We start from the raw sequence: 16,686 nt of genomic DNA, 5'->3' as shown, positions 1-16,686 counted from the left end.
TTTTTTTTTTTTTTTTTTTTTCCCGAGTGTGATTCTGTTTCTCAGTGGTAAACATTAACCAAACTCTTCCCGTGCGACAAGCGGCCAAGAACCGTCCCACCAGCTCTTACCACCGAGGCGTCCCCTCCTGCCGCCCTCCCCGCGGGGCAGCGGCCGCCTTACCGACTCCTGTGCAAGTTCAAGTAAACACATACAACCCGCATAATCCAGAGAAAAAAATTGCAACTCATCCATGTACCAGATTTCGGTGTCTCTTGCAAAAGTTTTCTGGTCCGTTTACGGTTTTCGAGGGGGTTATTATTATTATTATTATTATTAATTTTGTACATTTTTAAAGCGCTGTTTTGTTGGTTGCATCATTAGTTTGCAATAATTATTTTTTTTTCTAGACTGTCGAAGTCCGCGGAGCTTTTAGGTCTTCTGTTTTTGGGTTTGGGGGTTTTTTTTGGGGGTGGCGCTTTACTTTATTTTTTTTTCCTCTCTCGCTTGCTTGGGGTTTGCTTTCAGTCATAACCGTGTTTAATTTTATTTTTTTTTTTGTCTTTTCCGTTAAACGTCGCTTTGCTTCTGCTTTGCTTTGTCGGCGGTGCTTTCTCGGAGGTGGTTTGTGTCAAGTCCGTCAACTGTTGTACTGACAGGCGTTTAGACTAGAGCCGGGGCTTTGCAAACTGCTGTAGCCGAAACTGGAGTGCTGCTTTGATTTCAGTCTGAGGCTGGCTAAGCTGGAGTTGCAAGTGTCCCGGTAGACGCTGTAGGGCGAGCCCGGTGGCCCGTAGGGACAGGCCGGCGAGGACATGGCCGAGTTGAGCGAGGAGCCGCTGATGTTGTTGATGTTGTTGAGGCCGGAGTTGGCCATGCCCGGCACGGCCGAGTGGCCCATACTGGAGGGCATGTTCATGGAGGGGATGCTGCTGGGCGCCGAGAACATGGACTGCGAGGACAGGGGGCTCATGGAGTTGAAGAAGGTGAAGCTCTTGGTGGAGAGCGGCGCCGGGGTGAGGCTCTTGGTGGCCCAGTTGTTGTAGGGGTACCCGGCGTACATGTCGTCGTAGGGCTGCATCAGCCCGCTGAACTGCGGCACGTAGCCGTTCTTGCACAGGTCCATCTGCTGGTTCCGCTCCCGCTTTCTCCACTTGGCTCGGCGGTTCTTGAACCAAACCTGCGTGGGGAGGGGGAACCGATACGACTCGATGAGTGCGGGGCCGCAGCAGCCCCCCCCTCCCCGCCGGCGGTGCGGGGATGGCACCCGCAGCCCAGCGCCGGCTGCCCCCGGCCCGCACGGCCCCACCGGGATACCACGGGAGGCTCCGCGGTCCCGAATCTCCTCTCCCCGCAGCCCCCCCTCCCCGTGGGACGAGCTCCCGCTCCGCAGGGTGTCTGCGCGCACCCCGGGCTCTGCGCGCATCCCTCTGTCCAGCGGGATGCTCCGGCCGGGATGCGCGCAGCCGCCTCTCTGCGCTGGGTGCCTGCGCGGGTCCCCGCGTCCCCCCCGGTCCCCTCGGTCCCCCCCGCCGCCCCTTTCCCGGAGCCAGGCGGGGGGCGAAGGCACGGCCCGCTCTGATTAGGGCCGGCTCGCCCCGGCTCTGCCGCGTTTCCGAACGCTAATGCCGTGTAATAAAAGCCCCCTGTTACAGATCATAAAAAAGGGGATTGGATTAGTATGTTTAGGTTGGGGAAAAAAAAAAAATCAATCCCCGCATCGCCCTCGGATAGATGCAGCCTCTGCCTTTATATCTAATGAGAATTTACAGCCCTGACTGGGGAACAGAGAAGCGGGGCCGCTCCTGGTGTTTGATGCAAAAACATGATCCAGTCTCTCTCTTATTATTCTTTTTTTTTAGCTCTCGGAAAGCGTTTGAACCCCTCGTGATGGAAGCCGGGCAGCCCCAAAATTCTTTTTCCGGGTGAAAAATCAGCATCCTTCTGCCTGCCGCCTGCACCCAGCCTTCGAGCCTCCCTTGCAGCATCCTCCCCACCGCACCCCGGCTTTCTCCCACAGAGCCAGGGCCCACGGGCTCCCTGCGGACACCGGGCCCCGGCCCCGGAGGCTCCGATCCCTCCGGAGCCGAGGAGGGGGCGGGGGGCCGCTCTTGGGGCCTCCCCTCTCGGCGCAGAAATGGCGCAACTATTATTAAACACCGGTCTCAAGGATGGAAACTTCGTGGGGGAACGGATGGCAGAGTCTATTTCAAAAAACAACAATAATAAAAAGAATCCTGTATAAATAGGAAACGAAAGCCAACATGTTCAAAACCTGTAATATACTCCTCGGAAGGTGCTTCCAGACAGGAATTTCCTGAAAATGAGGGTAATAGTTTTAATTATGGCTCCTAGACATTTTAAAGGAAGGCCCTCATAGCAAATTAAGGTTAGATTTGCAATCTGCAATCTCCGAACATCAAACCCAAACATCTCCACATAGAAGGAGAACGAAATCATGTTAATTGTAAGCTCATATTTTAGTTTTATTTGCTCCCTGAAATATTCGACCAGTATTAATGCACGGTCTTTGTTTTGTTTTAAACTCAATTAAGACAATGCTTTCAGACTCATTTCCCTTGTTTCAGATGGGTGTTTACTCTTTGAAGGTTTAAAACAGATTCTCTGTAATCCGATTTGGTCACTCCAGGTTTAATTGCCAAGAGAAAAAAAAAAAGAAAAAAAGAAAAGAAGAAGTGGATTTTTCGGGCGGTGGGCCTTCGCTCCGAGGTTGCCGTTTTCTCCCATGCTCAGCCCACTGTCCCGGGGTGTGCGGCCACGGCCGAAACGGCGAGGGGAAATGTCCAGGGTGGGGGAAAAATGCACAGGGGAGGTGGAGAAACCCAGACACAGCGATAGATCGACAGAGCCCGGGCCGCTTCGGTCCGGTCGTTCTTTGACAGGATCGTTCACTCAAAGTTCTCTAAAAGGAACCGCCGAGGCTGTATATATGCATATGTGAATATATACACACAAACATATATCCATATATCTATATATCTAGATATATGTGTGGACCAACATCGCCGAGCCTCCAGTCCAGCTAAGAGGGGCGCATATATATAAATATATATATATATATTAAAAAACCCCAAACCATATATGTGTACATATATATATATATATGGTGGCATCGGCTCCGAGGCGTGTAAAAACCAGGCGCCTTGGCGGTACAAGTTTGTGTCTTCAGCGCGTATTGACTCTGCTACCCCTGCCCAGCCCTTGCCTTTCGCTTTCGGCCCCCGCAAACATCCGCTCCGCCCGCGGCTGCGGGAGATGCGCGGCCGGGAGGGGCCGGCACCGAGACCCGCACCGCGGGGACCGGATCCCGCAATCCCGCCGCCGCAACACCATCGAGCAGCGGATTAGTAATTCTGCAATTATTGGGAATAACAAGGCCAAGAGGAAATTGTTTGAATGAGGGTTGCTCCTGCTCCGCGCGGGGTTTCGTCCTGGCTGGGGGGTTCTTCCCTGCACAGCCGGGCCCTTCCCACCCGGTCTCTCTCTGTCCCCTGCACCGCTCGCCACCCACTTTTCGAGTCGGTCCCCGGTGCTGGGCCGGCGGTCGCGGACCGAATTTCCCTTCTCCGACCCGGATCCCGATTTTGGTCCCTAAACCCCAGGGCAGAGCTGGCACTGCCGCAAACGGCCTCAGCGCTCCCAGCCGGGGCAGTTTCCCCGAGCCCCCCGTTCGATCCCGATGGGACCGGCGCCCCTCTTACCCGCACTCGGGGCTCGGTGAGGTTGGTCCAGACGGCGATCTCCTCCCGCATGCTCATGTCGGGGTAGCGGTTCCGCTGGAAAGTGGCCTCCAGCTCCTGCAGCTGCTGGCTGGTGAAGTGGGTCCGCTGCCGCCGCTGCTTCTTCTTCTTCGCCGGGTCGTCGGCGGCCCCGTCCTCGTTTTTCTGCTCGCCGCTGCGCTCCTTTTCTGCCAGGGGGTCGGGATGGGGATGGTTGGTTGGTTTGCTTTTCTTGTTTTTTGTTTTGTGTTGTTTTGCTCTGGTTTTTTTTTCCCAGCGCGGGCACACAAAGGCGGGCACCCCCCGCCCCGCACCCAGTCCTGCCCGCCCCACCGGAGGGACGCGTGGGGGCACCCACTCGTGTCCTGCTGGGCCCTGAGCCCACCGAGAGCCCTGCAGCCCATCCCGGCCTTTCCCGGGGTGGCTGGGGAAGGAGCACGGAGCCCTGCCGGGTCCAGGGCACCCAGGGAGGCAGCGCTAGGGACCCCCAGAGGGTCTCGAAGTGGGCCCGAGGGGTGAGAGCGTTCGTGGGGAGCGGGGTCCCCACAGCACGGGCCTCTCCGCCTTTCCACGGCACCTTCTCTCTCCCTCCAACCCCAGGCGCGATCTTTGCTCCATTGTCTTTGTTGTGCTCGGTCGCGACAGGAAACTTTGGAAGGGCAGGGGTGGAAAACCCAGGAGCAATTAATTGCAAAAGGCCCCTCTCCGCTCTCCCGCTTCATTCTCTTTTTATTAGTATTATTTTATTCTGCCTCTTTTAGGATTTTGGTGTTTATTTTAACACGGGGCTGAGTGAAGCCCTCCGCAAAAATCATATCGAAAGAAGGAAAGAAAAAAAAACAACAGGAGGGTTTTCTCTGCCGAGATTTGCGCGGACTGGAAACAGGGAATCGAGCCCCGGCCCCACCGCAACGGGGGGACGAACCCCCGCTCTGTTTTCATAACGGGCTCTCTGGCTCTCCCAGCCCTTGTTTCGGCCTAGTTTGTCCCGGTTGAAGCGCTCGGAGACGGACTGAAGGCCCTGAACGAAATGTGCTCCCGGGCCGGGCCCCGGTGGCGCGGGGAAGGTGCAGCAGGGCTGTGGAGGGCCGGGGGCCGCGGCCAACCCCGGCCTCGGTCCTGCTGCTGCAGGAGGGAAACTCCGCCGAGAGTTTTCCCTTTTAGAGGTTTTTTTTTTTGGGTTTTGTTTTGTTTTCCCCCTCCTTTTAATTTTTTTTTTTAAAACCCTTTTCGAAGATTTTCTCCCGCTGCCGGCGGGCCCGGGGGCATTTCTACAGCCCCGACCTCTACGAGGTAAACGGGAATCTAAAAATAATCACGGGCTGAATCCAGAGCCCGGGAGGACTCGTCCTTGCAAAGTCGCCCTTGAATCGCTCCTCACTGGGCTCCTTCCAAGGGGAAAGGGATGAAGGTGCGAGCAAACCCAACCGGCTCAGTGGACCCCCAAAAGGCGTTTGCAGCTCAACCGAGGCCTCTGCAGCACAGACCCCATCGCCCCCGGCCCCCCCGGTCCCGAGAGCGGCCGAGCCGCACGGCCTGGCGGCGGCGGGGAAACTGAAACAAAAACAGCCCCCGCCAAAACAAATCCTCCCACTTTCGACTGGGAGTAGCTCGGGTAAACCGGGCCGAGAGGGAGCGGGGGGCGATGGGGAAGCAGCGGTGATCCCGATGGGCTCCGGCCGCGGCCCCTCGCCCAGCGCGGGCTTTAACCCCTCCAAATCTTCCCTAAAAATCCGGCCTCCGCGCAGGGCTGTTGCACAATTCCAAATCGTAAAGCAAGGCATCTTTAATTGGCTTTTGTACCTTTTTTTCCATTTAAAAAAAATTATTGAAATCTAAATGCATTTTGCAGCTTCTCGGAGAAGAAAAGCAGGCAGGTCCTCAGCCCTCCTGCAGCACCGAGGGGTCACACACAGGGGTAGGGCAAAATGGAGCAAATCTCCCTCTCTAATCTCCAATAATCCCCTCTAATCTCAGAGTCCCTTCCAGACGCCGGTCCCTAACTTTGTTTGCGAATCAGGCTGGGAGGCACGACCCAAACCCTCTTTATCACCGGGTGCCACTTCGGGCCCGACTCTTGCCACAGCCACTCTCTAAGTTATGGGACCTGCTAAAACTCTAAAGAGCAACAACAGCCGTTAAAAAATTTGAATTGTATGAAACATAACCTGCCTCTGAAAAGGTCTTGCTGGAGAAGGGGTATCACGCTCCTTCTTGAAGCTTTTGTTCCCTTCTTCTACCTTTCCCTTGTCATTCTGGAAATGTTGTTATTTTAATTAAATACAATCTGGGGGACTACAGCGTTCCTTGAAGCCCTCGCACACGGTGGTCAGGGCGCGGGGACCCTTCCCTTTCCCTGCGGGGCTTCTTTTCCGCAGGGAAAGGGTGCAGCTTCAGCGGGAAACCTCTCCGCGGCCGCGCACATCCCCTCCGCGGCGGCCCGCGCTGCCTGCCTTGGCCCCACGCTGCCTCTCCGGCTCTGCCGGCCTTTTCTTTCTTTTCTTTAATTTTTTTTTTTTTTCCTCTGACAGAGAGATCTTTTTCCATCTCTGCACCACCCGAGCTGGAAAATAAACCCGGGCAAAAGCTGACATTATTTCAGAAACATCCGGCAAAACCGCACTCCCCGAAGAGCCCCCCTTCCTCCCGACCCCATCAATTAATAACTGTGGTTTTTATTTAAAAAAAAAAAAAAAAAAAAAAGAGAGAAAGAAAAAAGAGCAGCTCCTGGGATGGGGTTGGGGAGGTTGGGGAGCCATGTGTGCCCTCCCGGCGGGCTGTCAGCCCCGGGCACGGCGGGGCCGGCAGCTCCAGGAGGGCCCCTGCCCCCCGCTCCGGCTCCCGGGGCTCGCTGGAGATGGAGCCTCGGGGATCACCGGCAGGTCTTGCTTCCCCTTGTTCCCCATCGCCTCTGGTTGCGCGGGGGGTGCTCGCACAGCACCCGCGGCCGCCCCGCGAAGGGAAGGTGCGGTGGGGAGGGGGAGGCAGCGCGGGGGGAGCGGGCCGGGGCCCCGGGGGGCGCGGGGGGGGAGGGTTACCTGGCACCTCCGTGTCGGAGGATTCACTGGCTGAGTTGTCGATCGGGTCTCTGGGTTCCGAGGATCTTTGCAAATGGAAGCTGGAAGCCATGTCATGGGAGGGTTGGGGTCTCAAGCTCTCGGGCAGTCTCTCCAAATTCATTCCACCTTTAAAGGAATCCATGGCAGGGGCGCCGGGCTGCCTGGGGGAGTTTGCAGGTGTTTATTCCACACAGAAAGGAACAAGGAGCTTTTTTTTTTTTTTTAAAGGCAGAAAAAAAAAATCAACAAAAAACAAAAGCAAATCCACTTATTACTAACAGTATTATTTTAAAGGTGTCGGAAGCAGTCTGGGCACTGCCTGGAAGGCGGTTGTCTGCTGGGGAGAGGCACGGCACTCCGGCCGCATAGGCAGGGAAGTGGTAAAGATCCCTTATAGAGAAACGCGAGTTGCGAGTTGGACAGTTTAAAGCTAAAGAGATTAAAGTGACCTGCCCTAGAACAAATGCCTGTAGTTAAACGGGGCTCCTCCCCCTGAAGGTTAAAACCTCCCCGTCTCGCTCATGCATCACTCCATCTAGCGCTGGCCCAGCCCGGCCGCGCGGGACCTGCCTCCGCGCTCCCCGCCATCCGCGCTCCTTGCGCGCCCGCGCCCAGACCCGCGGCCCCCCGCGCCCCTGCCCGGCCCCCGCCGCCCGGCCGCGGCTCCTCCGGGGGTGCCCTCCCTCCTCCTTCCCCCCACCCGCCGCGTCCTCCAAACTCGGTGATGTATTAAAAATATTCCACGAACGAATGGAAAGGTGGAAAATCCTCCCGGGATTTCCCCCGCCCGCCCGCACAACCCCTCCAGTTCGCCCCCGCTCCGCGGTGCCCTGCCAGCCGGCAGCGCGCAGGTTGCGCCCCCGCGCAGCGCGGTATCTCCAGGGGTATCCCCGTTCCCTTCCCGGCTGGGCCTCACGACCCGCGCAACCTGCGCGCCCTGCGGTGGATGCGCACCCAGCGCCCTCCTCAGCATCTCTGCGGGGGGCTGAGCGACCCCACCGCGCATTTCAGCCCCGCGGGGAAACCAGTTGCCAGAGGGGTGCTTTGGGCCGTGTCTGAGCTGGTTTTAACCTTTTTTAACATTTTGTTTCAGGTTGAGGGTGTTACAATAACGCGGCTCCGGCCCTGCCCGGCGGCCGGGGGAGCGCAGCCCGGGGAGCAGCGGCCGCGCCATCGCTCCCACCACATCATCTTTCAGCACACGATTAATAACAAATAATTTTCCTGCCGCAGCCGAACTCGCGGTGACCCTCGGGAAGGGTGTCTGAGGCTCTACCAGTCCGAGGGCCGGGACAGCCTGTGGGGAGGGAGCGGGAGACGCTCCCCCGGGAGATCCCCTGTCCTGCAGCAGCCACCGGTGTGCCCTGTCCCGGTGCAGGGGTGCGTGGAGCGGGGCCGGTCCCCTGTGCTGCCCGCACAGGCCGGGATACGGCCTTGAGCCTTCCTGGATAACACCTCGGTGTTCGGCGAAGTGGAAAAACCCAGGTGGGAACTTGGGGTACCCGCGGGGCGCTCTCTGCACCAGGGAAGGGGGTGAGAGGAAAGGGGAGAAGGACCCTGGCTGTGACTGCCTGGGGAAAGGATCCCTCTCTCCTCTCTATTTTCTCGACTCACTTTAACTGATTTATCCTGACACTCTATTTTGCTTTCAAATCAAGTAAAGATGTGGGAGAGAACTTTTGAACTGGTTTATGGAAAAGTGGAGGGAAGCACTGTTCCAGCCGCTCAGGCTTTTTCCAGCCCCTCTGGGGTGATGGAGCCGGGCCCGCCCCGCACCCCCCGGCAGTGCCCTGCAGGGCCGGTGACCTCAGGCGGGAAAGCCCAAAATTCCCAGCCCCTTCACCTCTGGTCTTCAGCGCCTTTTGCAGTTCAGGGGATGTACAGGTGGGTGCTGTCAGGGTCAGCTCTCCCGAGCTCTCTCCTTCCTTTTTTTTTTTTTTTTTTTTTTGTTTAGTGACATCTTAATGTCCTTCTCCCTGGCTGCCGCTCCCGGCTGAACTTCGCTCAGGAGTCTGCAAACGACTGGGAACGTCGAGCACCCGAGGTGAACCAGACAACCTCGGGGCAGCAAAAGATGGACGTGGTTTAAAATGCAAGTATTTGCCAGGGGCTCTGGGCCTCGAGGGGCTCAGCTGGCGCAGGAGCCCACGGCATGGGAAGGATGGAGACCTCCTCCCGGGGCAGAAGCAAGAGATGGGGATGGCCTTTCTCCCGAGAAGAGGGAAGGTGAATAGATTGCAAACGTGCACCACATCTGAGACCCTCCACAGTCCCTTTTTTGCCTTTATTTCCGTGGGTGGCAGCCCCGGGGATGGTCTGCAGGGGCTCCTCCGCTCTCCGTGGGAGCGGGATGGAGCCTGGCAGGCTGTGCTGAAGAGAGGCTGAAGAGACTCGATGATCAAAATAGTCTTTTCCAACCTGGATGTCTCTATGATTCCACGAGGCTGCCAACAGCCCGGCTCCGCTCCGGCTACTTTAAACCCACTGTCACAGCAGCCTCCGGACAGGAGGCGGCATTTTTCTTTCTTTTTAATTATATTTTTTTTAAATGCACCTAATTTACAGTTTTCTTTTGCTCTATAAGATCTAGTTTTTAAAAATTCGTTCTAGGCTCAATTCCTACGGGCTGGGCGCGAGGAAAGGCTGAGCCCGGGCACCGACGTGATTCCGCCTCGGTGATGCCGGGTCCGGGTGCCTCCCAGGGCCACAGCCCCCCCGGCTCCTCCTGGTGTGTCCCAGAGGCAGATATCCCCCGAAACAGGCCTTAAATAGGGAGTAATGGACTGGCCCTGTGTCTCCCGGCCCCCGGGAGCCGGAGCAGAGCCCGGTTCCCTCCTGGCCCCCCTGGCCGGGCCGTGATGGGGGTCAGGCATTTACCGTGCACCGGGTCTGCAGCGGGGGGGATGCATCAATATCCTATATATACATCTAACCTGTATCTTATATATATATCTAATCTATATCATATATCTGTCTTCTGTGTGGATTTAAGGGCATCCTCTCGCTCCACAGCCAAATCCACCCGGTTATTCCCGTTGCTGGTCGTGACACATCTGGCGTGACAACAGAGTGCTCCCACAGGGCGGTCACCCCCAGATCGGCGCTTTCTCCTCTCTCCTCCCATCCAAGCCCACTCCGCTTAGAAAACCTTTCGGCTGGCAAACTCTTCCATCAGGTGCTACGTCACGGGTCCGTTCGCGTGACGTCATTCATTGCATCCCTAGCGTCACGCCTCACCTTTTAGCCAGCCCACGACCCAGGGCAAGCCTTGATGCCCCACTCGGAGCCGGCTCTGCTTCCCGGGACTTGGAAGCGGCCTCACGGCCCCATGGGCCGGGCAGGACGGGGTCACCGAGCTGGGATCCCCTTTTCTCTCCCCGCATCGCTGGGGGCCAGAGGAGTTGCGGGAAGGGAGGAAAGGCCGCAGCAGCCCGGCCGTGGGGACCCCGCCAGCCGCCCGACCCTGCCAGGACACCCCTGGGGAGCCGCGACCTGCGTGGGCGTGGGAAGGGCCGGGGAGAGGCGGAGGGAGGGTCAGGACCCGCGGGGAAGCGGGTGGTGGGAGGGCTTTGCGTGGGAACCCCTGCGTGGGACTGGCCGGGGAGCATCCCCGCTCTGCGCCCGCGCAGCCACCGCGCTCCCGACTCCCCCCGGCTCAGGACTGCGCCAGGGATCTGTTAGAGGCTGGAAGCCCGCAAATAAACCGCTCCGCTTCCTCCTGCTATAAATAACCGCAGAACTAGGGATGGCTTTAGAAATAAATCAGCGCTGGCCACGCCGGTGACAGCCCCATGAAGAAGAGGAGACGTGTCTGACCGAGAGCAGGACTCCCGCTGTCCCGAGTGGACCGGACCGTGTCGCCCCCCAGGTGCCTGGAGAGGGTCCCTGTTTTCGGAGGGGGGCTCCCATTCCCGGCTGGTTGTGGTGGTTGCAGCCAATGCCAAACCACCTGGGCCGTATATCAGGTGGTGAAGTTCAGTCTCTGCCAGCTTTTCCTTTTCAGATTTATTAGCGTTGTATAGACTCAGATTCAGTCTATAAATTACTGGGAATTGTTACAAAAATAAAGGCATCTCCTCCCAAGCGCACCTCTGCCCGAGAGGAGAGCCTTCTGAAAAATAGAGCTGTAGGGAGACAAGAGAGAAGGGAGAAGCTCTCCAATCCACACCCAACCAAATTTAGTCCAACCAAACCCAGCTAAACCAAGCTCAGTAAAACTAAACCCAATCCACCTCAGCTAAACTCGAGTTCATTCAGTCAAACCAAACCAAACCACACCAAACCAAACCAAACCAAACCAAACCAAACCAAACCAAACCAAACCACAACGAATGCAACCAAACCAAACCAAATGAAACCGCAATGAATGCAACCAAACCAAGCCAAGCCAAACCCAAACAGTGCAATCCCAGCCAAACCAAGCCCAAGCCAAGCCAGCCAACCTCTCCAGGTGTCCTCATCGTGGAACCCAGCAGATGGGAGCTGCTGCAGGAAAACGACTTTTAATAACGAAACCATCCAAAAAGTGCCCACCGACCACACCTTTGCTGGTGCGTGGCTCTGACCCACGGGATTCCCACGCGTGTGGGAAGAAGCAGAGGCCGGGGATGCGCGCAGGACAACGCGGTGCCCCGCGGAGCAGGGAGCGCGCTGGGGGGGCGGTGGTTGTTGTTGCGGTGTGCCGGGGGAGTGATGTCTGTAGGGGCAGCGTTTCGGGGGTGTCTTGCCCCAAAACAGCACCACCTCGAAGGAAAAGCATGACCCTCACGCACAACATGGAGACACCCACGTTTACGCCGCCGAGCGAGGCAAAACTCTGCACTCCCCGCGCGACCGTGGGCTTGTCCTGAAGGGAAAACGAAACAAACCCCAAAAACGACGAAAGGAGTCCCTGAACCCCCCGACCTCCGCCAGAGACAGAGCCGGGCTCCCCCCAGGCCGGGTGGAGCGGGAAGCAGAGGGAGGGAAGAAACCCAACCCGAAGCGCGTGTTAAATCGCTCAGGAGGGGAAGGTGGAAAATTACGCTGGCTGCTGGCCGGCCTGTCCTCCTCTGCGCAGCCAGGACAGCAATTTTCCTAAGAAGTAGAGCAAAACGAAATTAGCCCCTTTTGGACCCGCAGCCTTCGTCCCTCCGAGTGCCGGCCAAGCCTCCGCCTTCCGCGGGAACGCAGGGCCCCTCCGCGCCGAGGATGCTCCGCGGGAGGGTTTCCACCGGCCGCTCTCGGTCCCCCGGCCTCCCATCGCCTCCCTGCCCCATCCCGCTTCCCTCGGCTCGGCGGACCCTGCCCCACCGCCTTGGCTCTCCCCGCCATCGAAACACGAAGGGGGGAACGGATTTTTCTTGAGCGGACACTTCCCGGGGCACCTGGGACACCCGGGGCTGCCCCCCACCCCCTGCCACCCGCATCCCGCTGCGGGGCTCCCCCGGGCGCGGCGGCCAGCGGCAGCGCTTGCAAAAACTCGGGATGAAAAAGTTGAAGGCTTAATGTTTTCTGACAGATACAAATGATACCCCAAGGCTTTCCTGAAATGCAGCGACTGACGGCTGGAGAAACGGTTTTCCTATTCGCGTTTCTGCAGCTGGAAGCGGCCGGGGGTGGGGTGGGACGGTGCTGGTTCCCTTCGGCCGCCATTCTCCTGCCCGCACCCCCAAAATGAAACGATCTCCCGCGCGTCCGACCTGGGACAACTCTTTTTTTCCCCTCAAAATGCCTGGCAGCACAATCTCGCCCTTGCCCAGAGCTGCCTCCCAGCCCTCCCCGCATCCATCAGACCACAGGCACTGAGCTCTGCTCTAAAACAATGTGAATTTGCTGTTAGAAGCGGCTTGGGGTTATCTCTGATAAATCTGACGTGAGAGGGAGAAAGTGTCATTGCCCTGCAATAACAACGTCGGAGGATGGACAGCTCAGGAATATGGGGGTTGTTTCCCTAGGCGGGGGAAAGAGAGGGGAAAAATCACAATATAGCCCCACAATTCCCTCTCTGGGCAGAGAGAACATGCTTTTCTGATTAATTGACGGAGGAAGGGGCACCGGAGTTTGCGAGGCAGCCTGCTCATGTTACTCTGTGCATCTTTAGATCCCCAAATGAGGCTCTTTTGTGGGCTCAAAAAGATGCCTCTGAAACAGGATAATCAGAGGCCCGTGCACTCCGTTGGCATTTGCTGCAGACTCTTCTTCAGCAGAAAAAAAGAGCCCGAGTTTGGAATGAACGACATTATGTTTCCATGTGGGTTTCCCCCACCTTGTTTCGGCCGAGCAACCTCTTAATTACTCCAGCATTTGGATGGGGGAAACACATTTCCCTTCAACAGGACATTTCCTGAAAGGCTGAAATATTCTAATAATGCACTGGGCTCTTTAACGTGCTTAAAACAGCAGCGAATCTCTGCAAGACCCTCACATTTCCTGCTTTAAAATACAAAATCAGAAAAATAATTAATCTATATGTGCATTCATCTTCTTCTCTTCCACATTATTTTATTTATTTTTCCTCCTTTTATACTTTTTTCTTTTAACATTTTTTCTCTTATTTTGTTCCCCTCCCCCCAGTTTTCAATTAAATTTTTTTTCTTTCCCCTCTGTACTTTTAATATTTTTTTCTGACTTTTTTTTTTTCCCTTATTTCCCCCCGAAAGGCGGATCTCGCCCCACTGCCCGGTGGCACCGAGCTGCTCCCGGCGCAGCTCCCGCTCCTCTCCGCTGCCCCAGGAGCAAACACCGCCGAGATAAAGGCACGGGACACTTTTCTTTCCAGTTTCATAGTGGGAACGGCCATATCTTAACTGGCACATCTCGGGGAGAGATAGGAACATACCGCCTTCCAGAGGGCTGTGCTAATCAGCGCGCTGGGTTAGATATAAAAGTTCAGGGCAAATAAAACGAATTAGTTTTATTAGCACGTTTAGGAGGCGGTCTAACGAAGGAATTTGGCTTTATTGGAAAATGTTTTCTCCTCCCCTTCTGTTATTTAGAAGCAACGTATATCTGAGCTGCTCATCACGGGAGGGAAATAATGAATTGTTCCATCCGCGATCATTTTTTGGGAGAAAGGTGCTCCCTTCTCTAAACGCGATAAGAAGGAAATATATATATATATATATATATGGAAATAGACATTTTCACAATAAAACATGCATGAACAATAAAACGCACTGTAAAGGAGAGGTGGTGGAGCCGCCAGGTTATTGTTTGGCGGTGGGTTTCAGTAGGAAAGATCTGCCTCGATCACAAGAGCCTTTAACTCGGCTAAAACTTTCTCAGGGAAATGTGGCCACGGCTCCAGCGCGGGATTTCCAAGGACTTTGTTCATATTTCAGACAAACGAAGGATTTTTGGGGAAGTTCTGCCAGTGAAGTAGACTTCAGGAAATATTTGGAAGTCAGATTTTACATAGGCGGCTGGAGTTGGCGCAGGGAATAACCTGGAGAAGAGGGACTTTGGTTTGTTAAGTGGAAAGTATATATTTTTTAATTGTTATAAAAAAAACCCCAAACGACGTCTTGGTCCTCGATTCAAGCACAACAGTATCGTTTTATGTTCAATTCGTGACTCGGACTTTGTGTTCGTCTGCAGTACGATTGGCAAAATTTGGGGGAAAGGGACAAAATAACAGAAAAAAAAAAAAAGAAATAAGAGAAAACTCACTTAGTGGCAAAGTTTTTAACACGAGGCTGAAAAAAAAATTCCCCGAAAGATATCACCGATAGGGAGTCCTCAGGTCCATTTAAGCCGGGTTAACATGCGAAAAAAAAGCCTTTTCCCCCCATTTCCAGGATTCTACTCCCACCGCAGGAGCCGCACAGAACCCGTGACATATGTACTTCCCAAAGACTGTGCCTATTTTTTAAATTAGAAAAAAAAAAAAAAAAGAAAAATAAAAAGAAAGAAAAGCAGAGGGGCTGCAGAATATTATTTTTCTGAAAAGGAAAATTCATCGACGGCCCAGGGTCTCCCCGCCTGCCCGCCCCGCGCATCGCCGGGAGCAGCCGCCTCTCCACCGCGGCAGCGCAGCCGAGGACCCCTCGGCATCAGCCACATCCCCCGCTCGTCCCGGGCAACCCCCCGCCCCGCCGGGGCCGCCCGAGCCTCCGGGCATCGCTGCAGTCCCCGGCGCTGCCTCCACCGGCCTGCCCTGCCCAGGGCACCGCGGACGAGCCGCGGAGCGTCCCGCGCAGCAGCGCCGGAGGCTGGAAGCGCTGCGGTGCGTTCGGAAAAAAAATTTTAAATATATATATACATATATATATACACACACACGCATAAAAAAAAATTTTATAAAATGAGGTAACCCCTCTGGAATTGCCTTTCCCAGCGCATTTGTCAGAGCTGACGAAGCGCAGAGGCCCCGAAAGAATTTATACACGGTATAAAGATGTCAAGGGCTGCGCGGGGAGCGGAGCGCGGGGCCGCGGCGAGGGGCGCTCCCCGCGCCGGCTCCGCTTTGTTTCCCGGCCCTTCCAGCCGCGTCCCCGCAGCGCCGGGAGGGCCCGGGGGCGATGGAAGCAGGACGGCTCCGCGGGACGGGGCGCGGGGGAGACGCGCGTGGGGCGGGACGGGGCGCGGGGCGCACGCGTGGGGGGCGGGACGGGCGGCGGGGAGGGACGGGCGGTGACACGCGTGGGGCGGGACGGGACGGGAGCGGGGGGGACACACGCGTGGGGCGGGCCGGGCCGGGCGGGGCGCGGGGGGGACACACACGCGTGGGGCGACTCACCGGGCGCTGCGCTCGGCGGCGGCGGGGTGCCGGGCCCGGCGGGCGCTGTGCGCGCCCCGGCCGCCGCTCCAGGGTTTTCTTGGGAGATTTCCCCGTCTCCTCCTGACGTCAGCCCCGTCCCAGGGTGCCGCAGACGGGGGAGGGCCGGGGGCAGGGCCGCCCCGCACCGGAGCCCGGCGGCGCCGGCAGCCCCGCACCTCCGTCCGTCCTGCCGCCCAAGGCATCCCCGGGCCCGGCCCCCCTCCCGCCCGGCCGAGCCTCCCTCGGGGGGTGGCTTCGGGCTCCTGCTTACACGGCCCCTGCCCTTTTCATTTCCTCCCGGTTGGGGCTCTTGTCCGAGGGGGCAGGGACAAGGAAAGGCCAGTTTTTTCTCTCTCTCTCTCTTTTTCCCCCCCTGCCCTGAATTACTCTCCTGTTTCAGGACCTCAGCGCAGCGCCGAGCACCCCGGGGGAGGCAGAGAACAGCTCCCAGAGCCGCCCGGGCTGGAGGATGCAGGACTCTGGGAGATGCTTCCCTGGCTGATACAGGCACACTGCTCATCCCCAGGCCCTTGGTTCACTGTAATTTTCCAGGGATGCTTCTGGAGTTTCAGACACTTTCCTTCTCATACCTACCCCCTGGAAGTTTGCCTTCCAAGAGAAAAGCACGAAAGTCCTGCAGTGTCCAAGTGAACACGACAGCAGGGATGTGCCTTGTGCTTCCCTCAGCAGAGCAGGTCACACACTCATACACACACAGGCTATAACTGTAGCTGAAAACCAAGGACAACGAATATGGAATGGATCAGAAAGATAAATAGCATAAAATCAGGAACAGTCCAGTCCCACACTTGCCATTTGTTATAGAGAGAAGAAGTAAATGGGATTCACATGTCGAGCATTAGCTGGTTGTTAGTCTGTAAGATAATATTAACTTCAGCGCTCGCTGGTTTACTCCAGTTTTCCAAAGGCAGTTCCAGGAGGCGCCCAGCCTGTAATTTAGGATGGCACATACTGTGTGAAAGAGGCTTTGGCACCAGGGCCTACCAGCACATCAAGGTGATATTAACATAATAAAACTTTTGGAGAGGGAGTAGGAGCTCATAAATTAATGCATTCTACTGTTTTAATACTGGGAGCTAACAATGTGTTTCCTGTTCAGCTGATCATCCCTGCTGCAGCCTAACAGCTGTTTTAAAGGTGCTGTGAA

At 56.5% G+C, this 16,686-nt stretch overlaps 1 protein-coding gene across 3 annotated transcripts; it reads right to left on the bottom strand.

Annotated features, from left to right (window-relative positions):
• Nucleotides 1-574: 574 nt before the first annotated feature.
• PITX1 (paired like homeodomain 1) lies at nt 575-15,515 on the bottom strand. 3 transcript variants are annotated; one of them, XM_027643365.1, is made up of 4 exons: nt 15,498-15,515; nt 6,758-6,939; nt 3,702-3,907; nt 575-1,159 (listed from the first exon to the last, which is right to left on the bottom strand). In XM_027643365.1, the coding sequence occupies exons 2-4, from the start codon at nt 6,918-6,920 to the stop codon at nt 620-622; spliced, it is 909 nt and encodes a 302-aa protein (XP_027499166.1). In that variant the 5' UTR covers nt 6,921-6,939; nt 15,498-15,515; the 3' UTR covers nt 575-619. The 3 variants fall into 3 exon arrangements, with proteins under 3 accessions (XP_027499166.1, XP_027499165.1, XP_027499167.1); XM_027643364.1 differs by lacking the exon at nt 15,498-15,515 and adding an exon at nt 7,058-7,207; XM_027643366.1 differs by lacking the exon at nt 15,498-15,515 and adding an exon at nt 11,221-11,246 and having other exon boundaries at nt 620-1,159.
• Nucleotides 15,516-16,686: the final 1,171 nt, after the last annotated feature.

Source organism: Corapipo altera, unplaced genomic scaffold (assembly GCF_003945725.1).
Source record: "Corapipo altera isolate COAL_440 unplaced genomic scaffold, ASM394572v1 75, whole genome shotgun sequence".
In the NCBI taxonomy this organism is placed as follows: domain Eukaryota; kingdom Metazoa; phylum Chordata; class Aves; order Passeriformes; family Pipridae; genus Corapipo; species Corapipo altera.
The sequence above is the reverse complement of the archived record's forward strand: the minus strand, read 5'-3'. Positions and strand labels throughout refer to the sequence as shown.